Source organism: Carya illinoinensis, chromosome 14, assembly GCF_018687715.1.
Source record: "Carya illinoinensis cultivar Pawnee chromosome 14, C.illinoinensisPawnee_v1, whole genome shotgun sequence".
In the NCBI taxonomy this organism is placed as follows: domain Eukaryota; kingdom Viridiplantae; phylum Streptophyta; class Magnoliopsida; order Fagales; family Juglandaceae; genus Carya; species Carya illinoinensis.
This window is the reverse complement of record NC_056765.1, coordinates 33,028,768-33,056,289: the sequence shown is the minus strand read 5'-3', so window position 1 is coordinate 33,056,289 and position 27,522 is coordinate 33,028,768. Positions and strand designations below refer to the sequence as shown.

General features: G+C 33.6%; 2 protein-coding genes across 2 annotated transcripts; one reads left to right on the top strand and one right to left on the bottom strand.

Annotated features, from left to right (window-relative positions):
- Window positions 1–1,902: 1,902 nt before the first annotated feature.
- On the top strand, window positions 1,903–4,789 carry LOC122293945. The gene is made up of 3 exons (XM_043102414.1): window positions 1,903–1,956; window positions 2,121–2,170; window positions 4,102–4,789. Exon 3 carries the CDS (start codon window positions 4,132–4,134, stop codon window positions 4,618–4,620), a length of 489 nt encoding a protein of 162 aa, XP_042958348.1. The 5' UTR covers window positions 1,903–1,956; window positions 2,121–2,170; window positions 4,102–4,131; the 3' UTR covers window positions 4,621–4,789.
- Window positions 4,790–5,643: 854 nt separating this feature from the next.
- LOC122293939 lies at window positions 5,644–7,076 on the bottom strand. The gene is made up of 2 exons (XM_043102405.1): window positions 6,400–7,076; window positions 5,644–6,243 (listed from the first exon to the last, which is right to left on the bottom strand). Exons 1-2 carry the CDS (start codon window positions 7,031–7,033, stop codon window positions 5,741–5,743), a joined length of 1,137 nt encoding a protein of 378 aa, XP_042958339.1. The 5' UTR covers window positions 7,034–7,076; the 3' UTR covers window positions 5,644–5,740.
- Window positions 7,077–27,522: the final 20,446 nt, after the last annotated feature.

The following is a 27,522-nucleotide window of genomic DNA, read 5'->3' as shown; positions in this document are numbered from 1 at the left end:
ATTTTTTCTCAATATGTCGCTTAATAGCTTCCTTAGTTAACGGCTGTAATGATTCATAATCATTATTCAAACTAATAGTTTTCTCTACAGTTTTGATCGAAAAAAATGGTAAGAAATGATAATTTAGAGGAAAATGTAGCTTGTTTAAAAATTATACTTTTTGGAACATGGGGAATTGTCTAATCTTGTAAGTTTCTTTCAATATTTATTATATTATAATCTTCCTAATTAAAATAATTTGGTTGTACAGGTGTACTTATTGAAGATCTAACTGAATTTGATTTGAATAAGGAATTAATTGATAGATAGATTAGGGAAAGATACCTATTTCATGGGGAATATAGGTAAATCAAGTCTTGAGGGAAGTCCACCAAGACCAACCTAAAGCTTCCAAGCATTGACGGACTAACCAATGAATTTTCTTTAACTTACCAACACAAGACTCTGATAAACACTATTGATACTTTCATTAGAATATTTTTTCACAATTCTATTATTAAAATACCTGTTTTTTCTTTTAATAAGAGAGGAACTAGTTCAAATAACTTTAATATTTGTTACGTAGAATCTGTCCATCTTTAACATGATCTTCTAATGCAATTACAGATTCTCCTAGGCTTCTAAAGATATGATACCTAGCAAACATTGTGTCAGTATCTTTTTTATCATTATTAATTGCTTCTTTTTATACTCTTCAATTCTATCAAGTAGTAAATTTATTTCAAATATTAAATTATAAGTGATATCTTTTAAACTTACATAATCCACATATCATATTGTGTAGGCGATATAAGCAGCCATAAGATAAACATGAATACGGTACCAATATATATATATATATATATATAACTCATTCATTTGGAATTATGTGATCGTGGAATTTAGTACTCTCATACTAGCAATCTGCCTAGGCTCCATTGGCATGTTTATCATAATGTCAAAGCATTCTCATTGGATTATGTAAATGCAAATCCAATGAGACATTTAACTAATAAGACTTAAAAATACTCTACATTAGATTATCTAACTTCAAAATTTTTTACTTTTAGTTACAGTAAATTAAGTTTATAACTAAATTTGATTGTTACTATTTCACATCCAAATGAATAAAAAATAATATCTTTATACACACTCTCTCTTCCCTCTATTTTTCCTCCTCATTCTCATTCTTTCTCCTACATTATTTCACCATATTATTTAATAAAAAATTATAATGTATTTTCATATAAGTTCTTAATTTAGGAAAAAAAATTAATAGAAAAGAATTTAAAAAAATTATTAAATTTATAATATTTTATTATTATTTTAACTAATAAATAGATAATCTAATATAAAAATAAATTTTGAATAAAATAATTAAATATAAAATTATGTCATATTGTATAAATTGTATATTTGCATTTGAATAATCCAATGAGGATTCTCTCGTAACCTTCATAAGAGCATTGGCATTGGCTTCATCAAAGCCAATGCCAAATGCAAAATTAGATGATTTTACGAAAAATATGCCGCATTGGATTAGTCAAACCCAGAAATGGGTAACTTTGACCTACAGTAAATGTATCGGGTCTTTCATATATGAAGTGCTACTGTGCACTCATCTTCACATTATTTTAGTCTATTTTATCATTCTACCGGTCACTTTTCGTTTCCCTCTCTCCCCGTTTCCTCCCCGCGTTTTCTCTCCCCATTTCTCTCATTTTCATTTCTCCCAATCACTTCGGCTCTCCACTTCAAATCTTCGCAGCCATTCGATTCTTCAACAGCAAGAACACTCGGCTCTACACGATCTTCTTCTCCAAAGGAAGCCGGTTTGTTTTCTCTCCCACTTTCTCTCTTTCTCTCGTTTTTAAGGTTTTTTTGATTCTTCCTTGGATTCTTGGTGCAGAATCATTCGGGGGTTTCTTCTACCGGTTTCAAGTAGATCAGATTCGTGCGGAAGGCATCCGATTTCAGGTTCGGCCGATTGCTTTTCTTTTTGAACCCTAATCTTGGATCTGTTTTTTATTTCCATTCAGCCCCGATTGGGGCTTTTGCTTTCGGTTGTTTGGGTGGAAAAAATAAATGGTTACTGAGCATTCAACTGAAGTTGGGTCATTGATTTTGTGAATTTCTTGCAGATTTTCTTCACCAGTCAGTCCCTTCGGCTCAAGCAACCACACTCATTCTGGTATTGTAGTTACTAAAACTGTAATGTATTGTTGCCTATAGGAAGATTTGTGTGGGTGTGTGTGAATTGGTTTTGTATGCACTCGGTTATATGGAGTTCTTCCCTAGCAATTGATGAATATGGTTATGTGTATGGTGGTATATTTGCTTCGGGATGATGAGCAAGTGATACTGTTGAGTCTGTTGTTCATAAATTTTTATTTTTCCCATTGATGAATATTTTGGAGTCTGTTGTTCTTGTGTGTGAGTGGGTAGATTTGACTATCATCTTTGGTTTGTTACTATTGGAAACTACATCCAACATGCAGATCAATTGGATGTAACTGATTTGAATTGGATCATCCCAGATTTGATAAAAAGAAGGATGACATGCTTGTGTTCTTGTTTGTTTTTGTTTGGAAGAATTTGGTTTGTTCTTGTTTGTGTTTGGAGTTTTTCCTCATGAACAATCCAACATGCAGCATCTATTTTTAAAACTTGGTGAGGTTGGTAATGTAAAGGATGCCATGATGCATGATTAGTATAAAACATCCAATATGTTAGTTCAAAGAGGTCGATTAAATTGTGGGGACCCATTTGGAAAAGTGCTTGTGGATCTACTGTTTTTGTAAGGACCCATTTGGTTTTATTGCTTGTGGATCTACTGTTTTATAACTTAGAGGTTCCTAATATCATCGTGTCAATATTGTGTGAAAGCACTTCAACAAATAAGCTTTTAGAAGTTGTGCTTCCTCAACTGATTCTTCCATTAAAAAATTGATGGAGTCTTCCAATTGTTTTGTTTTTAGTTGCACTATTCGATCTTGGAAGTTCTTGTGTGAGGTTTTTGTTAATCCCCCATATGATAGAGCAGGTTATTCCATTCCTTAATAAATACAGAGAAGGTTTACATAACTCTTACTGAAACAAAGCAAACCTAAGAATGTTGCTTGTTTGCAAGGAGAACAGTAGGTCATTCACACAGCAATATTGGAGTTTTATAGTCACTAATAAATTACAGTCTCATATTCAATTAAATTGTAAGCTGAATTTTTATACTGTCTTTCTGTCTATGGAAAACTTGCAAACAATATATGACCTGAATTTGATAGGCCTTAAATAAGTGCTTGTTAGTCTACTGTTTTTCTATTTTTTTATACTGTTTTTCTGTAAGCTGTCTTGCTGGACCTTGTTTAATGCAAAATACGTTGTATGTGCTGCCGTTCTTCTGTTTTTGTTCTTTTTTTTTTATCAGTTTTGCAGTCATTTATTTATACGAATTTTCTGATTTTGTTATACAGTTTTTCTGTAAGCTGTTCTGTCTTGTTTAGGTATTATATTTTTCAATTGCAGTAATTTTTGAATTTCATGCCTTGTTTATTGTTTCTGAATTTGGTTGTGTCTAACAACTTAAAAATTGTAATTTTTAAAGGATGGACAATCTTTTGGAGGAGGACCCATTCTTCACCACTCTCTTACAAAGTGGAGGAGAATGTCCTATTACCACTCCAACATTCACACCCCATTCTAATACTTTGGTCAGCCCAACTCCCCTTCACGGTGAAAAGAGGCCTCCAACAAAAAAAGTTCAAAGAGGAGCTTCTTTCACTGTTGAGGAGGATAACGTACTTGTCTCTGGTTGGCTGAACGCTAGTATTGATGCCATCCGGGGAACTGATCAGAAATCCACTCAAATGTGGGAGCGGATTTCTGATTTTTACCATGAATATAAGAAACCACATAATGTGAACCATTCGGTTGGGTCATTGATCAATTGTTGGTCCATGATTCAAAAATGCACAAATAAGTTTTGTGCATATCTAGCACAAGTTGAGTCATTGCACCCGAGTGGTGCGACCGAGCAAGTTAAGGTATGTTTCATTTTCCTTTAATAATGTGGTCTATTTACCTTAGATTTAAGAAGCTGACACTATTTCTTAAAAAAATTTTCAGATTGAAAGAGCAAAGATATTGTACAAAGAGATGGAACGAGGGAACTTCACATTAGAGCATTCTTGGAATCTTTTGAGGCACCAACCCAAATGGCATCAACACATGAGTACGCTGATTACGAGGAGAAAGCCTGTTGATAGACAGCCTTCCAATGAGCAGTCAAGTGAAGTTCTGGGCGATGTTGTGGAGGAAATCGTTGAAAGGCCTGCTGGAAAAAAGGCTGAAAAGGAAAGCTTGAAGAAGCGGAAGGCACAAGAACAATCTGATGCTGAGTTCAACACGGCATTAGGAGCAATGACCGAGGATAGACGATTGTTCATGGCGGAGAGAAGAGAATGGCAGACGAAGGCTGATCGCGATAGAGGTGCACAACTGGATCTTGATAAAAGAAAGTTTGATGCTGAGATGATGGGCAAGGATCTTTCTGGTATGAATGCCATGCAGCAAGCCTACTTCCGTAAAGTTCAGAAAAAAATTTGGGAAGAGTCAATGAGTGATGAAGATGGTATATCCGAATGACTTTCTGATTTCCAGCTTGTAGTGGCTGCTTAGCCACAAGACTTCAACATGAAGCATGTGGCTGGGCAGCCACTATGATAATGGATGACTTTCTATTTTTTTGAATGGAAATACATTGGAATTTCTGAATGTTAGTTTAGTTTTTGGACTTGGTTTTGTGGATAGAAAATCTGTGAAGAACCCTCTTTTTGGAAGTGTTTGTGGATCTGTTTGTATGTGATGCAACTTGTAATTGCTGGAAGTATTTGGTGAATGGAGGTTGTATTCTTAAACTTGTCTGTTGGATCTGTTTGTGGACAATATATCCAGATAATGGTGTCATTTAGTTAGGCTGATTTTGTATGCTTTTCCGATTGCTGTATATTCCTGTTTTGAGGTTGTATTTTTTATGTCATGCAGCAGAATTTGTGAAGGTTTATTGGCTCCAAATGTTGCAGCTGTATAGTTGCAGTCAATAGTATAGTTTGTAGGTTTTATTAGATCCATAGGAGATGTATATTCCATATTGTGTACCAGTTTTAGACACTAATAATTTGTAGAGTTGTGTAGAGATAAATCCTTGTTGTAAGAAGCTGGTTTTATACGAGATGTGTAGCTTTTAATCCACTGAATTTGTATTTTTATTTAAGAAGATGTTGCAGCTGTATGTCATTTTCCTTTATATCCAAAAGCTGTATGTCATTGAGCATTATATCCAAAAGAGCATATTGTGCAACTGCCTTGTTTAGTATAAATATTTTCCTATCCATTACAGTTAATAAAAGGCACAATTTATATACTGCCTTGACTATAAATATATATATATATATTTATCCAAAAAGAAGTTAATTATACTCACTAATATACACGTTCGTTCTTCAATATAAATATGGATATATATATATATATCCAAAAAAAGTTACTAAAATATATAATATATACTAGATTCAATATAAATATATATATATATATATCCATATAAGTTAATACGATGAACAAGTGATACTGCCTTCAATTAAACAAACTAGTGATAGGTTCTCAACATTAAAATAATAAAAAGGAGGTCATAAAAAGAAGTTGAATTTTAATGAGCACTACAATACACCAACGAAGATGACGTTGAGTTTTCAAGAAATCCATATTATGCTGAGCCATGCATATTCCATAAGTGCTCGATAAGGTCGGCTTGGAGTTGAGAATGAGTGACTCTATCTCTAATACGATGATGTTGAGCAATGAACTCCATGAATTCAGGTATATTATCGCGTGAAATTGGCTCGGATGGAGTATCATCATTGGCTTCATAATTGAATTGGTCAGCCCCGAGATATAGATGACGTTCATCTTCAACAATCATATTATGCAAGATAATGCATGCGTACATAATATCTTTTAGAACTTCAGGTTGGAAATACCTTGCAGGTCCACGCACAATTGCAAATCTAGATTGGAGTACTCCGAACGCACGTTCGACATCTTTCCTTGCAGACTCCTGGCAAGCAGCAAAATGTTTTTTCTTTTTCCCATGTGGAGCAGGAATTGTTTTTACTAATGTTGCCCACGAAGGATATATACCATCAGCAAGATAATATCCCATTGTGTACTCGTGACCATTGATAGTATAGTTGCATGGAGGACCACGGCCTTCGGCCAACGCAGCAAAAACAGAAGATCGATCAAGTACGTTGATGTCGTTATGAGACCCAGGTAAACCAAAAAAAGCATGCCATATCCAAAGATCATAAGAGGCAACAGCTTCCAAAATAATAGTTGGTTCATTTACGTGACCAGAGTACATACCTTTCCAAGCACTAGGACAATTCTTCCATTTCCAGTGCATGCAATCAATGCTACCCAACATTCCTGGAAATCCACGCCTTTGTCCAACTTCTAGTAACCTTGCTATATCATTGCTGGTTGGAGACCTCAAGTACTCACCCCCAAAGATTGACACGATCGCCTTTACAAATTTCTTCATACTCAACCGTGCAGTACTTTCTCCAATTCTTACATACTCATCCATAAGATCTGCTGTTACCCCATATGCGAGCATCCTAATTGCTGCGGTCATCTTTTGAAGGGAGGACAATCCAAGCCTCCCACTGGTGTCTCTCTTTTGGATAAAATAATCATCATGAGTGACAACTGCAGAATGTATACGCAAAAAAAGATCACGATTCATTCGAAATCGCCTCCTAAAAACGTTTGGCGGATATATTGGCGGTTGAGCAAAGTAATCCTTCCAAAGGCGTTCATGACCTTCCAATGGATTGCGTCGGATGAACATACGAGATTGAGAATTAGGACGACGTGAAGAAGATGCTCCAAGAGTTGCACGTTGTTGTCTATGTACGGCCATTGCTTCTATCATAAGATCCTCATGATCGAAATAATCTTCATCTAACATATAAAGAGTATTGCTATAGGGATCCATAGGGAAATAAGAGAAAAAAATGCGAAGAATTAGAAGAAGAAATATTGGTTTTTTGATGAGTGGGAAGTAGTTCAAGAATGGATATATTTATAGGGTTTAATCCAAGACTATTAGTTACATCTAAAAAACTTGGCAAAGGAAGGACGGTTAGCTACATCTACAAGTTGGTTTGAAGAATTATGGATATGAATGTTGGGTATTGTGTATGATGGAATTTCTATGTTTGACCAAGGATAGAATTGTAGATGTAAAAGTTTAGGTAGAGAAGAAGGGTGGTTTGTAGTTAGTTTCAAACATAATATTTTATTTTGGATGAACAAATTGTATATGTGTTTGTTGTTCCTTAAATTATTATATATTTGATTGTTAGGTAGAAGAAGGATTGACAAAATGTGTTTGTTGGTAATTAGGTTGAGAAAAAAAATTAGTGCTTGTAAATCAATAATTTAAATATCAAATTAAATTATTAATGTACATATAGTAGGTTTAATTGCAAAATATGAAAAAAAAATTATTATTAAAAAAATAATATTATATTATTATTTTGATGAATCTAATGGCTAATCCAATGTGGGATTATGGATAGGAAGATTTTATGATTCAACAAAACATGTACTTTTCATCAAAATTTGGCATTGGCTTTGATGAAGCCAATGCCAATGCTCTAAATCAAACCACTGAGATTATTGATGTGACGTACTAATGCCACGAGTCAGACAATCAAAAATTAACATGGAATTGGTATATATGCTACATGTCAACCCTCGTGTTAGGTTTCTAACTAGAGATTCGTGAAAGTACCTAATTGCGTTTGAATTGATTCTCAAATTAAAAAGTACCGAAAAGTCATATTATATATTATATAAATCCACCCTTTTTAGTTAAATAAACTTTGAGACGCCTAACAGTGAATAGGTCGTCGTTTCAAAGTACTCTGGCGATGAAAAATACTAAAAATATACTATTAAACTGCTAATAATTAAGGCAAAAACTTGTCTCAAGGTGAAAGTTTCGCTTTGGGAAGATATCTAACCTAACGGTATAATTAAGGCTAATTATATATTATATGTTGTAAATATCTCAAAATAATATATATATATATATATATTATTTATTATTAATATTATTTTGGGATTTAATTTAGAATATATAAATTCTTTTGGAAAGAGAGAATTTATGGAAAGTTTATTAGCTTATGGTTATATTATTTTGGGTCCATACAAATAAAAAAATTCTACTCAATTAAAAGCTTTACACTACACTCATACTAAGAAAAAAAAAAGAAAAAACCTGGGGAGCGGTCAGGCTAATAAACATAGAAGAGCAACCCACTACTAATCAGCTGACACCTAGGCTTTTCATCTAAACTATCATGTGTTGCACTACATCTGATTATTGTATATTAGTAGAAATCCTTCTCACCCCCTCTCTGCCTTCGCATCTCCTCTCTGCCCCGTCGCAAGGCTGCTCGCACCCACCTCTCGCGCGACACTTCTCTCTCTCGCACAACTGGAGTTAGCACGGTTGAAACACATACGCCTTCGTCTCTTCTAGCAACATAGAGGCTAACTGTGTTCTGTTTCTACTTCATTTTCTTCTTTGTGAACTTGCATTTACATCATCTGCAAAAGGAAAAGATAATCGATGGGACTAATATTGGAAGGGGAAGAGAACGACCAAGTCTTGCTTCTACACTTGTGATATTGGAAGGGGAAGATAATCGATGGCATTTTCAGATCCCATAGCATTACGTACAATACACTTGTGATTTTCTCTTCTACATTTTAGCAAACACCTTGTATGCACACTGTGTTCTCCATCGCAGCATATCTTCCACGTTTCCATCATCCTTTTCCTTGGTACAAACAGCCAACCTTCATACCTCCAACATAAACTCTAAGACTTCAATCCATCAAAATAGAAACAGAGAAATTGAGAAATTTTTCAGGAGACCACCATCATCTTTTTCTTTTTTCTTTTGTTAATCTAATCCAATTCCATTGTTCTGTTTACTTTACTCATTTTTTTTAGAAATTAAATATGAAATTTATTTACTTGCTTTTTGCTGGAGTTTGAACGCCATATGATGCTTCTCTCCAACCATCGTCGAAGGCTTATACGAATTAAATTTTGTAAACCCGATTGATTTACAGTCAAATTCAATAAAACATAGATCAAATTTTCTCCAATAGAAAACCAGTGATTTTTTTTGCCAAAAAATGGAAAAATTTCTCTGAATACCGTCAAAAAGGGGAAGAAATAGAGCTTTATGTACAGATTTACAGAAATCACATCTCTTTACTGAAAGCAATATTCTGAGGTTTTTATTATTTGTTGAATTCCATCACAGTCCGTGCCGGCCGTTCGAGTTGCCATCGGGGATTTTTTTTTTCAATTGAAATCTTCATTTGGGTTGGAATTGAGTAGAAAATAGGGGTAGCAAGGAAGACGAGCAGAGGAAAACACGAGGTGCGCGAAATTAGTACGTTGCTTCTGATTAGAAGTGTTTCTGTGTGGTGGAACTTATTTTTCTTATAGTGTATTTTCTTACCTGGCAAGCAGTGATTGGAGGGCTGCTCGTAGATGTTTATTAGCCCGACCGTCCCGCAGCGGCTTTGAAAAAACAATATATATATAACAGAAGTCATTCACTAATTTAGTGGAAGGGCCTAATCTCAAGAAAGGAGTGTTAATGATTTATTGATAAGAAGGGCCTTATACAAGCCCAAGGTGCAATGCACAGCGCCAAACCAGCACAAGCGCCCAGGAAATTAATCTAAAAATTATTTTCAAGGAACACGTCTGGGACTCAAACTAGTACTACCAACCGGTTGGTGGTGTAGCATGGTGTGACCGTTGGACTAAGTCCAAACTATGCATTGGCAGCAGATCTAATATATGTATCTCTTCAAAACCAATTTTAGTAAAACAACATACTTTACCATCTATAAAAATACCTCATAGCATACAAATTAACATAATCTCACATGGCAATTTCAAAATTCTATATCTCAAAAAGTTTTCATTTTTTAAAAACTTGTTATTAAGATCTATTCATTTTGAAAAGAACAGATTTCTAATCTTTTGGTTGAATAGTAAAATCTGAAAGTATTTGGGACTAATTTTGTATGTGCATAATGCAGTTAGACAAACAAACTTGTTTTGGACTTTATTATATTTTAAAGGCAAATTCGCTTGTAACTTATATGCATATCGATATTGGTGAGAGCGAATATTATCTTAAGGAAAGCGATATTGTAACGCGTCTTAAAGCAAACTTTTCTCTCATTATTTTGTTGTTTTGTATACCTTTTGCACCAGCATTATAGCAACAAGAAAATCAATAAGTTTTGAATGTCAAATGCATCTTGTAAAAGCTGTGACAGAGGGAGGAGTATAGAGGGCTGGTGTGAGTGTCGTGTGCACATTTCGTTGATATATATAAATATATATATATATATAGAGAGAGAGAGAGAGAGAGAGAGAGAGAGAGAGAGAAGTATTAATGGAAGTTTCAGAACTATCAATGAAACCAACAACCGCCGACACTAACAATAACAACGATTGCAATGTCCAAAGTGGCTCATAGAAAGTCCACTAACCAAAATCCCCTTTTAGACCTGTTCAAGATGACACCAAGCTTGTCCTCCAAGATCCAATACTCCAAAGGATTAGAGAACATACCAAGAAATTGTTCAAAAAATCTAAAATACTTGGTTCTTCCTAAGGATTAAAGAATGTACCAAGAAACTGAAAAATCTAACGTACATTGCTCATCTTGGAGCTCGAGGCACTTGGACTCCATCCAATCCAAGAAGCCGACGATGTAATTTGGATCGGCGATTGATCTCATGAGCATGTACCCCCAGATTCAGCAGGAGCATTCTCTTAAAGCTGAGTCCTTTTGAGTATTGGCTTGGGATTATTTCGTTTGGGTATAGAAGATGTTAGCCATTTTTTTTACAAGTTGGGAGTCAGATCTCATGCAGTGTCAACTTTCCAATTGGTTTGTTGGCTCAATTCAGCACCACGAGTTTTTAGTTAAGGGGAGCCAGAAAATATTATTATATAAGAGATTGTTTAATTTGAGAGACTGCAAATTCATCTAAAATCTTTATAGGAGAGCAAGGATCTCTCGAATACCCTATCATAGTCGGTTAATAGAGTATTGACACACATTAAAACTACATATGATAATCAATTTTTTCCAATATTTTAATTGATGAAAAGCCTAGTAGTTAGCTCAAGGAATATTATAAGAACCCAATTTATGCACATTGAATATTTCATTTTCCTATCAATCAGACTCTAATTCTGCATATGGTCCTAAAAAGTCTTAGACCTGAATGAGCTTCAAGCAAATCTAGGCATAATGTGCTGGTTTGGAGAAGCTCTAATTAATATTGAATTGTCACAAGTTTGAACCAAATGAAGAAAGCAATTTTGATAGATCTTGGTGGATTTCAAGGCTTCTAGGTGTGGGCAAGCTGTTTCATTATTCACATCTAATAGAGTTCACCAAATCTCCATTTGGATATTAAAAATATCTCAAATGATCTGTGTGTAATAGTGAAAGAATTTGTAAATAATAGTAAATAGTTTGTCAATTGTAGTGAAGTAGTATGGGAGCATCTGATAACAATTGTGTTCCCAAATAGATCCTTAGAAGATGCCCTCCAACATGTCCCCATAGGTTGATGTGGTTGAATTAAGAGTCAATGAATCTAAAAGTTGTTGCGTCGTAATGGGATGCATAGTAGTTGCCAACCTCTGTGATCCTCAAAAGTTTGGGGTGCAAAGAAAAAGGAGTTGCAACTGACTGAGAATCTCTATTCCACTGAAAGCAAACTACAATGCTCAAGTTACACCACATACAAAATGAGAAATTTACTATTTACATAATGGAAGGCATGGAATTAGTGAGTGCTATTACTAGTAAATTATGGTTTTAATTGGCTTTTGTTTAGATTCTCTTGTTTGTCTTTTATTCTTTTTGTTTATTGTTTATTATTGTTTGAAGGCTTTTGCAAAATACTTGCAAGATGAAAAATATAAATGTGGATAATGGGATGTGGGTGATGTAATCATGGTTGGAAAGAGAGGTTGTAGCCAGGTTAGTATGATTACCATGTATCATAAAAAATGCTATTTCCTTGGATCTGTTTTGATTTTTTAAACAACTTAAGTCTGGGTTTAAAGATCAACAATGGATTTTTCTGCCTCTTAGTTTTTGTATATCTGTTATTCTTTTTTTCTTTTTTTCCTACTTTTGAACGATGGAGATTGGTAAACGTTATCAAAGTAATTTAATGGATTCATTAAAGTGGGGATGAGAAGATATAAATTTGTATTGTTATCATCCCTTTCTGTATGTATATATTAATTTTCTAACTATTTGTGTAAGATCATATCTATTAGTCCAAATTTTGTGTAGTGGATGTATGGATGTTAGCTTGATCTATGTGTACGGCTGCTGAGTAAAATAAGTCTCATGAAAAATGTTCTTGCTTTATCAATGTAACGGTATCAATACTTAGATGGGTTGAGAAGGAAGCAAAATGGGACAGATCTTATAGCCATTAGTTTCTATATAGATTTTCAAGACAGCCCTTTTATTGCATTCCTTTAAAAAAAAAAAAAAATCTCCACAGAGGGTAAACGCCAAGTTCCATGTTCAATGAAATGTCATTTTATTTTCTCAAGCCAGCACAAGAACCAACCAATATGATCATGAGATGTCTTGAGGTTGCTGTATCTTCAAGTGCCATTTTGAAGTCTATTGTGCATGCTAGAAGCTGGTGATTACTGGGTACATTTAATACATAGATATTGTGAGCTGCCCTCTGATTATGCATTGGCTGTAATTCAAGTATTGGAAGCTCTTTATAGCCGTGTGAGCTAGGCAGGTTGGCTGTGGTGATTTGCATTTGCCTATTATATCTGCTGTGGGAGTTATTTTTTATTCACAACATCAGTATAGTAGGAAGACCAAACAACACCTTATAGTCAAGGTACAATGCTTTGTTCTTTTTTATTATTTACATCTGAGAGAGTTCACTAAGAAAATGCCCTCCAACATGTCCCTGTAGGTTAAGGTGGCTGAATTGAGATTCGATGAATCTAAAAGTTATTGAAGAGGAATGGGATGCATAGTAGCTGCTAACCTCTGTGATCCTCAATGAAGGTAAATTAGTGGAAAAAGTAGGGGTTGGAAAGAAAGAGAAATTGCAGCTGATTGAGAATCTCTGTTCTAGTGAAAACAAACTGTAGTGCTCAAGTGACACCACTTAATGAGTAAATGAGTAATTTACTATTAACATTCTGGAAGACATGGAATTAATGAGTGCTATTACTTGTGAAATATGGTTTTAAATAGTTTCCGTTTAGATTCGCTTATTTATTCTTATTATTTTTTTATTATTAATTACCGAGTTTTGCTACAGATCAGCCACTGTTCACGGCTGATCCGTAGCACACCTTAAATATTATTTTTTTAATCATGATCTTCCCCTACACCTAAATCTCTCTCTCTCTCTCTCTGCTAGCCTCCTGTTTCTCTTTGCCTCTCCCACGACAGGATTGAAATCTAATCCAGCTGAAATTTACAAGTGATCAAAGTTGTTTTCGATGTTCCGTTTCTTCGACAACGGTGATCCCCAAAACTTGTTTAGCTTCAATATTATCCCAGATCTTAGATCTTGAGCACCCATTAACGCACATCATCTCATCAACTCCATCATCTCCTTGTAAAAAAAAAAAAAAACTCCATCATCTCCTTATGCTTTATCTTACCCTTTCTATTTTTAGTTCTTTCCCAAGTGCCTGTTTGGGCTTGAAAACCTACTCTCACAACCCAAAAAAACCCTTGAACCAGAACTTTAATTAGAAAAAAGAAACTGCAGATTTCTAGATGAAGGATTTCGGTGCTCTGAGAATGGGAGACCTGATTTTTTTTTTACACCAAGTGGAGATGACAGCCCAAATATTGTAACTTGCCCAAGTCCTTATCAAAACGTTACTTTACCTTTGCTTTCAGTACTGTATCTACTGTTTGGTTGCTGAGAAAATGGGAAAAAGGGTGAAGAATTTTATTTTTCTGTGCTAAGACGGGAAAGATATTATGTTTTATAAGTTTAAATATTTAGGACTTGGGAGAACGAGGAATTCATCCTCTTAGCAATTAGATGGTTGAATCATTCTTGTTGGAATTTTCAAATTGTATACTCCATAAGGCTATTGAAAAGGTTTTTGGATGATTTGAACTAAGCCTTTCATACGTCGTAAAAAAGAACAGAATCTACCAAACTTTGAATCTGTCTTCTCTATTAGCTTCCTCTGTTTTCTTAACAACAGAAGGATTCGATTATTTTACTGGTGGGGGAGACGGGGGCTGAGAGGGGGATGTTGACGATGGAACTCGGGAGGGAGATCGAAGAAGATGAAACGAAAGAATGAGGAGATTCGGGAGTGGGAGAGGTTGAGCGAGACGAGGGGGAGAGTGCTGCTGGTGGGGGGATGCCGACGACGGGGAGGGGGAAAGCCGGGGAGAGGAGAGCTCGAGAGGTTCTTTTCGAACTCAAATCGAGCACAGTACTACTGAGGGAGGGAAAGGAAAGTGGGGGTTTGGTCATTACACAGCTGACACGTAGGGTGTGCCTCCGGCTGCTCCCAAACAGGGGCTGCTCCCAATATTTATTCTCAGATAAAACCTGTTGAGTGATATTTTCTTGATTTATTTATTTATTTTTGATCCGTTATATGTGATGATGCAAGCATCAACTCTACATGTTTCGTAAAAAATGCTATTTCCTTGGATCTGTTTCGATTTTTTAAACAACTTAAGTCTGGGTTTAAAGATCAGCAATGAATTTTTCTGCCTCCTAGTTTTTGTATATCTGTTTTTCTTTTTTACTTTTTTTCTTGCTTTTGAACAATGGAGATTGATAAACGTTATCAAAGTAATTTAGTGGATTCATTGAAGTGAGGATGAGAGGATATAAATTTGTATTGTCATCATCCTTTTTTTGTATGTATATATTAATGTTCTAACTATTTGTGTAAGATCATATCTATTATTCCAAATTTTGTGTGGTGGATGTATGGATGTTAAATTGATCTATGTGTAGGGCTGCTGAGTAAAATAAGTCTTGTGAAAAATGTTCATGCTTTATCAATGTAACGGTATCAATACTTAGATGGGTTGAGAAGGAAGCAAAATGGGACAGATCTTATAGCCAATAGTTTCTAAATAGATTTTCAAGACAGCCCTTTTATTGCATTCCTTCAAAAAAAATCTCTGCAGAGGGTAAACGCCAAGTTCCATGTTCAATGAAATGTCGATTCATTTTATTTTCTCAAGCCATTTTGAAGTTTGTTGTGCATGCTAGAAGCTGGTGATTGCTAGGTACATTTAATACATAGATATTGTGAGCTGCCCTCTGATTATGCATTGGTTGTAATCTAAGTATTGGAAGCTCTTTATAGCCGTGTGAGCTAGGCAAGTTGGCTGTGGTGATTTGCATTTGCCGATTATATCTGCTGTGGGAGTTATTTTTTATTCACAACATCAGTACAGTAGGAAGACCAAACAACACCTTATAGTCAAGGTATAATGCTCTGTTCTTTTTTATTATTTACATCTGAGAGAGTTCACTAAGAAAATGCCCTCCAACATGCCCCTGTAGGTTAAGGTGGCTGAATTGAGATTCGATGAATCTAAAAGTTATTGCAGAGGAATGGGATGCATAGTAGTTGCCAACCTCTATGATCCTCAATGAAGGTAAATTAGTGGAAAAAGTAGGGGTTGCAGAGAAAGAGGAGTTGCAGCTGACTGAGAATCTCTGTTCCGGTAAAAACAAACCATGGTGCTCAAGTGACACCACTTAATGAGTAAGTGAGTAATTTACCATTTACATTGTGGAAGACAAGGAATTAATGAGTGCTATTACTTGTGAAATATGGTTTTAAATGGTTTCTATTTAGATTCACTTATTTATTCTTATTATTTTTTTTATCATTAATTATCCTTTATCCGAATTCTAGAACTTGGGTAGAGGAAGCTGCAATCACATATATCAGTTTAGAATATGTTTAGAAATTGAGATGAGATGTGAATTTTGTGAATAGTAGTAAGATCTGAGGACAAAAAATTGCCTAGACTAATTGTGGGTGACTGACTACTTAGACAGACGCACCGTGGGAGGGCTTCTTTATTGGTGAGAAACTCAATACCATGATTACCATTATGCAAAACTCGTCACAGTTTGATGTGGATGTGAGGTCATGATTACTATTTGTAATATTAAGATTTTATTTCTTTTTCTTTTTCACTTTGTTGTCATAAAAGTACAATACCTAATTCTATAGTGCATTATTATACTACCTATTATAAGAAAAAGAAAAAGATAATGCATCTGATCAATAAAACTTCATGTAGGAATATTAGAAATCACTATCGAGTCATTAACTCAAATGCATGGAGTATAGACTGTCAAGACTTAAGACTGATGCGGGGGATTGTACCATTGTGGCTATTTCATATTAATATTTTGATTTTGTAAATTTAAATTTATTTTGATTTGTAGTTTTAAATTTAATTTTATTATTTGCGATTTGTAGTTTGATGTAGTCATTGTATTTAAATTTTAGTTTTTTAACTTTACATTATTTTAGATTTTTTGAATTATTTTTTTACATTAGTATTTTTAAACAGGAGTGGGCCAATCTAAATTTCTGATTGGGCCGTGGGCCAATGCCCAATATGAATAGGGCAACTGGCCCTAGTTGTGAGCAAGCCCATTATATTGGATATGGGAGTCAATTGGGAAAGTATGCGTACGTTTGTCATTGATTGCTAATTACAGATATTTTTCCTCGCCCGCATCCTTCAATAAAAATATATTTGTCCACGTCCCCATCACCACCAAAACCGCTTAGCGCGTACGTACGTAATTAGCAGGTGGCTTCCAAGCGCTAATCACAGAGTGAGTCAATTTCAGAATGGTTGCATGTGGAAATTGGAATTCAGACTTTTGGTGACTACAATAATTCAGACTTTTGATGGCCTGACAATTTTGACTGGACAGATCATGATATTGTTGCATGATCTACTCGGAACTTTCCAGCTCAGGTCTCTTCATTTCTGTTCTTCTCAGCTCTTGTAGGACTAAAGATGTGGGGCAGTAAAATGATCATTAAATTCAGATGTAGTAGTCAACAAGTTACTAAAAGCGGAGCTGCGCATGCTGAATCTTCCCCCAGTAAACACTGTACAAGATAAGCATCATGGGGTGATTCAATCTGATTTAAACTAAAAATCTATATAAATATTCCTTGAAAGTGATCTATCTTTAAATTTTAAATTATTTGTGTGATACTGATTTAAATATCAAAATATTTCCAAGTGAATTACGCCGAATTCTCTTTACATCATGCAGATGAACGGTTGCATTGATGGTAGTGGGACATGACGTCCAAAACAATGGGTATAAAATAGAATAGTTTTGATCCTTTTCCCACATATTGGTACCATCATTATTTGGAATTGCATATAAAACACCCTCTTTTACTTGTGTTTATTTATTTATATTTTTTATAACTACAGATTTTGTTGCTACAACTCATTGATTTTGACTAAAAATAATGTGATCATAAGTGTACTCAATCCAACAGAACATCCATTTAAACGTGTTCTGGATCATTCTACGTGCACCAACAAAACAAGTATCATCCATATTATACCAACTGAATGCCTCAAATTTAATACTACATTTGCATAATCCAATCTCATTAATTAAGGTGTTATGAGAAATGAATACAGCACATTATTTGGCCCTTGTGTGCATGATAATTCTTTGAATAAAATGACAGCTAGCTAGCTAAGATGTCTATCACTACAATATCATGGCTATGACGGTAATTCTGATGCTAATAATTTACACATAGAGAATATCAAACTTCTAAGATTACTAAAATATCAATCACATTCATATTACTGAAGCCATTGCAGATCCAAGAATCAACTTTAACACACTTAGTCATAAAGTTAGTGATCATATCATGGAAATAAAGTGGGACTTGCCTACGCGTGTTAGTTTATTAGGCTTTGCATAAATAACGACGACTAAAATAATAAAAAGACTTTTGAGTTAACCGCAAAGACTTGGAAGTTTCCTCATGTCGACCACTAGTACTCGATGTAGGGGTGTCAAATCGTGTTAACGGGTCGTGTTCGTGTCGTGTCAAATCGTGTTAACGGGTCATATAGGTAAACCCTAACCCGATCCGTTAAGCTTATCGTGTCAAAATCTCAAACCCTAACACGACCCATTAACATAACGGGTCGTGTCGTGTCAACCCGTTATGACCCATTAATAAATATTACGAAATATGTTTTTTTTATAAGTAAACAAATAAATTAAGAAAATATTACGAAATAGGTTAATACGACACAATACAACTCATTTTAAACTATTTATATAAATAGGTTGAATAGGCCTGAAATTAACCTTTTTAACTTGATTAAATTTAGCATAATTTTATATAAATGTTAAAATTACAATATCTATAAAAATTATAAAACTAATTATAAGTCCAAAACTACAATCCAAATAATAAAAATATCGAAATTGAAATTTTAACAATTTTATTTTTAGATATAAGGGTATAATTGTAACTTTAACTTTCTTAACGTGTCATAACGGGTCAAAACGGGTTAACCCGTTATCAACCCATTAAGCAATCGTGTCTTAACGGGTCAACCCGTTTTGACCCGAACTCATTAAAGCTAAACCCTAACCCGCTATTATTGTGTCGTGTTCGTGTTGGGTTAACGGGTCGTATGACATATTACCACCCCTAACTCGATGGCTAGCTTCTGTATAGAACTCATGATCTCCACTGTTCTTCTCATTGTCGCACATTAGCAATATTACCGTTAACAATCTTAGCTAGTATGTTTTCACAAACTTTTCATTTTAATTCATTTCAGTTCATCTGATTATTATAATTTTTTTAAATTTCCACACAAAATAAAATAAACAATTCAACTTTTTTTAATCTCAAAACAAAAATAATATTAAAAAAATATATTTTAACAATATTTTATTCAATTTTTAATTTTCATATCAATTCATCTCATTTGTAAAAACAAATGAGCCTACACTTTTAGGCACGGTTTAAATAATGAGGTGAGATGAGATGTTAGTATATATAATGTGTAAGTTAATATAACCTAATGAAACATTTATATAGGAAGTCAAGGCAATATAACGTGGGACTCTTGTATTGTATTGCAGTTGCACACCGGCCCCCCAACCCTGTTGGGCTTTCTCCCTGCGGAGCGGGGCCCTGGCCCCCAATGTGTGGACAAGATTGCCCACTCCCACAATGCAAGGTTGGGGTAGCGGGGTGCAGAGCCCCACTGGCCACCCTTAATGCTTATTGTTTACTTACAAATTCTTACTATTTAATCAAAATACTTTTCCCCTAGTTGACAAGAAAGCAAATCAATATGCTCAATATTGAAGCTAACATGGCACCAATATTTTTAAACTTTCTTAAAGTATTGATGTGGCATATTAATGCTACACCTCACGCAATTAAAAACAAACATGGAATTAGTATGCTACATGTCGATCCTCTTGCTAGGTTTCTAACTAGAGATTTGTAAAAATACCTAATAGCTAGCGATATGATTATCAAATATTGATATTGTAAAATTGAAAAACTATGGTCTGAAATTTTGAAACTGTGTTCCCAAACTTTGAAAAAGTAAAAACCAACTAGTTATTGATTTCATTTAAACCCCGATCATTCATTTTTATAAGGAAAATGCTATAGACCTTGACAATGGATCTCGATTGTATTTTTTTTTATTTAATGATTACAAAATAGTTTTTAATAATGTTGTAAATTTTTTAAAAAAAAATGCATGAAAAAAAAATTACACATCTTGGCATCCAAAATCGAGACCCAATATCCATAGATGCAGCACTACCCTTTTTATATTTGGTTATGGATCTGTACAAATCCACAAAGGCTTTTTTTCTCTGTTTTTGTGCAATGAACTTTTGGTCCTCGTATGTTCACCGAAAGTCATTAATATATTATAATAAAAAGAAATGATAATTGTAATCATGAGTATGACGCGCTGCTCAATCACTTAAAAAAAATATAAGATTCATATGAAAAGAAATTAATTTTTTGTGGACTCTACTCTTTTTCAAAACAAATGCACTTGCGCACTTCATGACTGTATGTAACATTACTCTTATATAAATCGCCCATTCTATTTAAATTTTGAGACATATAACGACAAATGTTTGACATGTTGGTTGCCATTCCAAAGTGCTCTTACAAGGAAAATTCTAAAAATACACTATTAAACGGTTGGAAAATAGTATGGAAAGCAGAAACATAGTAAGGAGACTGGCATCGTATGGGCTAGATTGCAGCGGACCGAGTTTCTTCATGCTTGTCTGTAGCAGCGGGTGGGGACCACACGTCGGTGAATGTGAGGTGGGGTGGGTCAGGTCTGGAGGTTGTGAATATACTTGTATGGCACGTGTAGCCAGCAAACACACTTTGTCGTAGTGGCACGAAACAAGACCCTTGTGCTTCTCACATGCCAAGATTTCCCGATTGATCAGCAACTGTGGGGTTGCGTGGTGGGCACGTGCATGTCGTCAATAGTTGGAGTACAATAGATCTGACCAAAATGTAGTTCGTAGAAAGAGGGAAAAAAAAAACACTAACTAAAAAATTTATACACAAACAGATATTGGAAAATGAACGGAGCTGAAAATGGGAGCCAAGGCTCCATCCTCTTTTAAGAAAGAGAAATTCTTTGTTCTCTCTAGAAAGAATATTAATATGGTTAATCGAATGAATATATCCTGACATAATTTGTGCTCGCATTGGGCAATATTCTAGGATTTCAATTGGCCAAAGAGGAAAAAGAAGCTTTTCCTTAAGATCCTAATCCTAACACAATTATGACACAGGTAAGGTTTGGATAGTGAGTTGAGATGAAAGTTGAAAATTGAATAAAATATTATTATTATTTAAAATTTGAAAAAGCTTAATTATTTATTATATTTTGTGTGAAAATTTTAAAAAATTTTAATAATTAAATGAAATGAGTTGGGAGCCTTTCAGTTGGCTAAAGAAGAAAAATAAGTTTTTCCTTAAGATCCTAATCCTAACGCAATTATGACCTAAGCCTAATCTTAATACATGAACTCTTATAATTGAGCGCTAAATGTAACTAAACTTTGTCTATTCTTTCATATTGATATTCTAGGATTTCAATTGGTCAGAAAGGAAGAAGTTTTTTTCTTAAGATCTTAATCCTAATGCAATTATGACTCAGGTGAGAAATAGATAGTGAGTTGAGATGAGATAGGATATTGAAAATTGAATAAAATATTGTTTAAATATTATTTTTTTTAATATTATTATTATTTTAAAATTTGAAATTTTTGAAATTTTTATTATATTTTATGTGAAAATTAAAAAAAAAAAATGTAATAATTAGATGAGATAAGTTAAGATGAGTTAGAGGCCTTTCAATTGGCCAAAGAAGAAAAATAAGTTTTTCCACGCAATTATGACTCTAAGCCTAATTTCAATACATGAACGCTTATAATTGAGCGCTAAATGTAACTAAACTTTGTCTATTCATTCCGATTGATATGGCTTTTCCACAAAATTATAACTCTTATAATATAACATAAAACAAAAATATACCAAAAACCAAAAATTGAAAGAAAAAATATATATATTTTGTCTTATCATCTTATCATAAAATACAATACTACTAAAATTATTTTATGTAAGAACGAATTTTTAATAACATGGCGTTAACGCCTACTAATTTTATGTAGGCAAAACGTATCGATTCTATTATCAATTATCAAGACATGGGTAGACAAGAGACTTAATTTATAAAAAAGATAAAAACAATCTATTCATCATTTATTATCTCATTATCCTCTCATCATCCCATAATCATGATATTAGATGATAAGTTCACAAGTGAAATATAATAAATAGTTTCTAATCATCTAATGTCACATGATAGAATGATAAGAATAGAAATGATGAGTAACATTCTCTAAAAAAATACTATATTATTTAAAACACAGGTTTAAAAAGTGGCATGAGGGAAGTTTTCTTTACCTAAAGACGGACCAATTTGGATATAAGAAGTATTTCATCTCATTTCATCTAATCATTATAATATTTTTTAAATTTCCACACAAAATATAATAAACAATTTAACTTTTTCAAATCCCAAAATAATAATAATGTTGAATCCAATGTTTTAAGTTTTATATAATTATATATCTACATATGTATTTTAAAGATAACAAATGAATTCAAGTAGTATAAATGAGTCTCAATGTCAAGTTGTTTATACAATGAAGCCAAGTACAAATCTCAAATTATCTACACAATTGAGTCAAACACATCAACAAACCAAGCGTGAGCAAGAAAGAAAACAAATTCACAAACAAAACTCTTAGAGTAATTTTGTGCATCTCTTGAAAAATTCAAAATTGGATTAATGCTCAAAATTAATCTTTTCTTATAACCACCAAATTGCATTTTTCACATATGCATGACCTAATTAAAAGTTTAAATTTTTTAAATTTGAAAAATGATTGATTGTAATCTCTCACCACATGTGCATGATAAGTTTGAAAATTTTCAAAAGTAATTGATACTCTTTTTGATATATGCAAAATGTAGATGATTTTGTTTGAAAATTTTCAAAAGTAAATGATATTGTCTTTGATAATTGCAAAAAAGATGAACTTTTATTTGAAAATTTTGACAAGTGAGTGGATGTGAATCTTTTTAAATTTGAAAATGAAGTCTCATATACCTATAAATAGATCAATTGAAATCTTCAAATTCACAACAAGATCATACACACATCAATTGCAAGCTTTACAATATTCATTCAAAACTTTCAATTTCTCATCTCTAAACATTAAGCCTTAACATTTATTCATTTTGATATATATAATATATAGTTTGTGATGTATTGTTCTTATTTTACTTATTAAAAAATGTAGAGTATTTTCCATTTATATTTAATTACAAATTGTATGAAATAGAAATAATTACATATCAATTAGAGGACAAATAAATGGAAAGTATATACAAAAAAATCTCCTAGAAATAAGGGTAAGTTATGTCACATATGGCAAGCCTTAGATTAAGGCAAAGTATCCTCAACATAAACCCTATGCATATAAAATGCGTTTTACATAGATAATAGTTGAATCACCACGTGTAAGGTGGTTGTAAGTGTAGAAAGTGTTCTAAACGGATTCTTTGTAACGGTACTACTCAATTGTGTAATAGGTTTTTATCTCCATTTGACAAATGTTGAATTGTAAATTTGAAAATTCTCAAGAGGTAGCTTGAGGCAAGAAAGTAGGTAATGGAGCTGAACCTCGTTAAAATATTGAGTTTGCTTCTCTTTTATCCTTACTTTTTATATTTACTACTACTTCTTATTTTGTTCATATTGTACATTATGCATTTGGTTTATAATTATTAACTTTATTCAAGTTTTAACTTTCATTTTAATTTATCTCATCTTAACTTACTATCCAAACTATTCCATAAGCAAGTCCACAATATTGGTAAGAAAAGTTGATTCTAATCATGATTGGAAAATAAAGTAGCTACTAATTTGCAATCACTATCAAATGAATTTCTTCAATCATCCTCTAGAAAATGTAGCCAAGTCAGTCAACAATTTTATCAAATTAATTTATGTTTTTGACATCATCCTATTAAGAATAAAACGAGCGAAGTTGCACAAAAACTTCATATACATTCATAGGCACTATGTACCTACGTGTTAATGAATTGCAGAAAAATTTACATTACCTTATCGTGTCATTCAGGAAATTATTTCTTTTACGCATTGATCTTTTTCTGGATCATGACTAGGAAATTAAGGAGAACATGAATGAGCAACTTGTGGTTAGACTTGGATAAATATAGATGTTGAAGGTACTCACACTCAGTTTTTACGTTGAAAATCTAATTTAACAGTATTAGTTGTATGGCATGATTATTCCTGATTCCCTTGAAGACGGAATGGCAATCCTGACAAGATCAATTGGTCTTTTTTTTATATTTTTTAAATTATTTTTTATATCTTTAAATATTTGTAAAAAATTCACAATATTATTAAAAATTATTTTCTTAATTATTAATTAAAAAATAACTTTTTTTAAAAGAAAATTATCGAAATCCATCCTCAAAATATAGATCCTCGATCGGTAGGATTAGCTTTCTCATATTCTTTACAGATAAGAATATCTAAGGCTGAGCACCGATTCAACCGGAGTCGGATTTGGCCTCCTCCGACTCCGACTCCGACTTTGTTGGAGGCCGAATCCGACCTCCGACTCCGACTCCGACATGTCGGAGCGGCTTCGGCCTCACGAATCCACGATAGCAGATAAAAGAGAGAGAGAGAAATCAAAAATCAACAACCAACAAACAAAAACTAGAGAGAGAGAGAGAGAGAGAGAGAGAGAGGAGATACCGGATTTCAAACCCATTTTCAACAAACAAAAACTAGAGAGAGAGAGAGGAGATACCGGAGAAGCCGTCGGAGCCGGGGCTGCGCCGTTTCGTGGTGGCTGAGGGAGTCGAAGGCTGGGGCTGCCGGCTTACCGCTGCGCTGGAATGACTTTCGTGGGGGCTGAAGTTTGAAGTATAGCGTAAAAACCCTAATCAAAATGTTCAAAAAGCCCGAGTCCCAGACTTCACTTCACTGCTTCAGTATCGGGGGGGGGGGGAATATAACCGGTCTTCAGTAATCAGTACTGAGGTAAACGGCACCGTTTACCTCCAAAACGGCGCCGTTTTACTAAAATTAACTCTGTTTTGGCAACCTAAACAGAGTCCAACGACGCCGTTTGGGCCCTGTTTTGGTATTTTCAGCCCCTTTTTTTTAACTCTAAATCAAATATTAATTTTGTTTTAATACTATATAAATTAACTATACTATTCTATATAATATAACTATATAGTATATACGTATAACTATATATATATTATATAACTATAGTTAATTAGTAAGTTAATATATAACTATATATATATTATAGTATATAAGTATAACTAAATATATATTATATAAATATAGTTAATTAGTAAGTTAATATATAACTATATATATTATAGTATATAAGTATAACTGTGACGCCCCCAATTTCCGTTTGGGATCGAACGGACATTTGAAGCGTCGAGACATGCAACACAAGGTTACCTGCCCCCGTTCATGACATATAAGATGCAATATTCCTAACATGCATCTAACATTATGCAATATTCGCAGCGGATAATTTTTTTCTTTAGCAATACTATGCACCAAATTAAAATTTCCCAAATACTTAAAACATACTTCATATATAAAGATCCATTGAATAACTAAGATCACAATACTAGTCCAAAATAGTTATGATCCAAAAGTACTGGAGATGCAACTCCATCATACAAGTAGTAATTTAACTACTATATTAACATTTAACGACGCACCGTCGTTCAGTCGACTGTGTCTAATTGGTCAGCTCCCGATCCTCCTTCAGGTCCTGTAACAAGATCTACCATTCGGGGGGAATGGTAGTTGGGACTACCACAGTGAGATTTGATTACAAATCTCAGCAAGTTAATAAGAAACTTCCACACAGACTAATGATGCATGGATGACAGTAAAAGCATAAATGCATAATCAATTTCATAAGTAATTAAAGCATAACTTAGCGTACAACATAGCATAATTGACATAACTTAAATTGAAACATGAACTGAACTTGACTTGACATGAACTTGATCTGAAACTTGACTTAGCATGAACTTGCTCTGAAACTTGAATTAACATGAAAAATACATACTCCACAGTTGTTGTGGCCCCATGTATTCTACACAAACTTGACTTAACATGAAAAATACATACTCCACAGTTGTTGTGGCCCCATGTATTCTATGTGTAAATACATACTCCACAGTTGTTGTGGCCCCATGTATTTTACACATCACAATGCAGTTAAATACATACTCCACAGTTGTTGTGGCCCCATGTATCCTAAATAAACTTGACTTAACATGAAAAATACATGCTCCACAGTTGTTGTGGCCCCATGTATCCTACATAAACTTGACTTAACATGAAAAATACATGCTCCACAGTTGTTGTGGCCTCATGTATTCTATGTGTAAATACATACTCCACAGTTGTTGTGGCCCCATGTATTCTACACATCACAATGCAGTTAAATACATACTCCACAGTTGTTGTGGCCCCATGTATCCTACATAAACTTGACTTAACATGAAAAATACATACTCCACAGTTGTTGTGGCCCCATCTATTCTATGTGTAAATACATACTCCACAGTTGTTGTGGCCCCATGTATTCCACGCATCACAATTGTAGTTAAATACATACTCCACAGTTGTTGTGGCCCCATGTATTCTACACAAAGTGAATTTACTCAAGATGAAACGTGACTGGAATACGAAATGACTGAAGCCCTGACGTAACATAACGTGACTTGAACATAACTTGAAATACATGACCAACTTGAGATAAAAACATTTTGTAACATGGCATAACATATAATAGACAACATATTTAACATGACATACTTGCAACAACGAATATTATATGACTTGACATACATGTAAAATATGGCATACTTAGCATGACGTACTTGTAATGTACAGTAATACATAACAGAATATATTATGTAACAGATAAAAAATTGATGACAGAATAAATTCTTTATAATAGACAATTACGTGATAACTTGGCATGGCATGACATATATGATAACATACATACATACACTGTAGTTCTTTTACTTAGTACACATACACAGTAGACTGCTAGTAAGTTAAAAACTAACTTACCTCGATCTCCGCATTTCTTATAAAACCTCAAGCGTGATCACGAGGAACTGTAATTAGTGATTCTAAAAGTTAGCACTAAATCATTAATAACTTGAAATATGGAAAATACTAACTTGAAGAGTAAAATTTCCATTTTACTCTCTACATGTAGGAAAATGACCGTTTTACCCATAACTTAAGGATTTTGCATACTAACTCCAAAAGTCACCAAAATTTACATGCCTCATGTAAATTTTATCCTCAACTCAAATATCACTTTAGAGAAATTTAAAACTAATCACAACTATTAAAACTCCATAGGGCCGAAATTCCCATATGCTATTTCCATTGATTTTTGTTTCTAATTTGTTTTGATTAACCTTTTGATCTATGACTTATAAATATGTGATCTTCAAACCAAACCATCACATGGTTTAAAAAGATGTCCTAAAACATATATAAGCTTCTAATTCAAGATCACATGGTTAAAAATTAACCAAAACATAAATTTAGCCAAGAACATCCACACTTTGGCTTATTTGAATATCTCTTTACATAAAAT

Coding starts and splice junctions, on each gene's coding strand:
- LOC122293945 (XM_043102414.1), top strand. CDS start 4,132: ATGGAACGAGGGAACTTCACATTAGAGCATTCTTGGAATCTTTTGAGG.
- LOC122293939 (XM_043102405.1), bottom strand. CDS start 7,033: ATGGATCCCTATAGCAATACTCTTTATATGTTAGATGAAGATTATTTC. Junction 6,244..6,399: donor TTGTCCTAGTGCTTGGAAAG/GTATGTACTCTG, acceptor CGTTGGCCGAAG/GCCGTGGTCCTCCATGCAAC.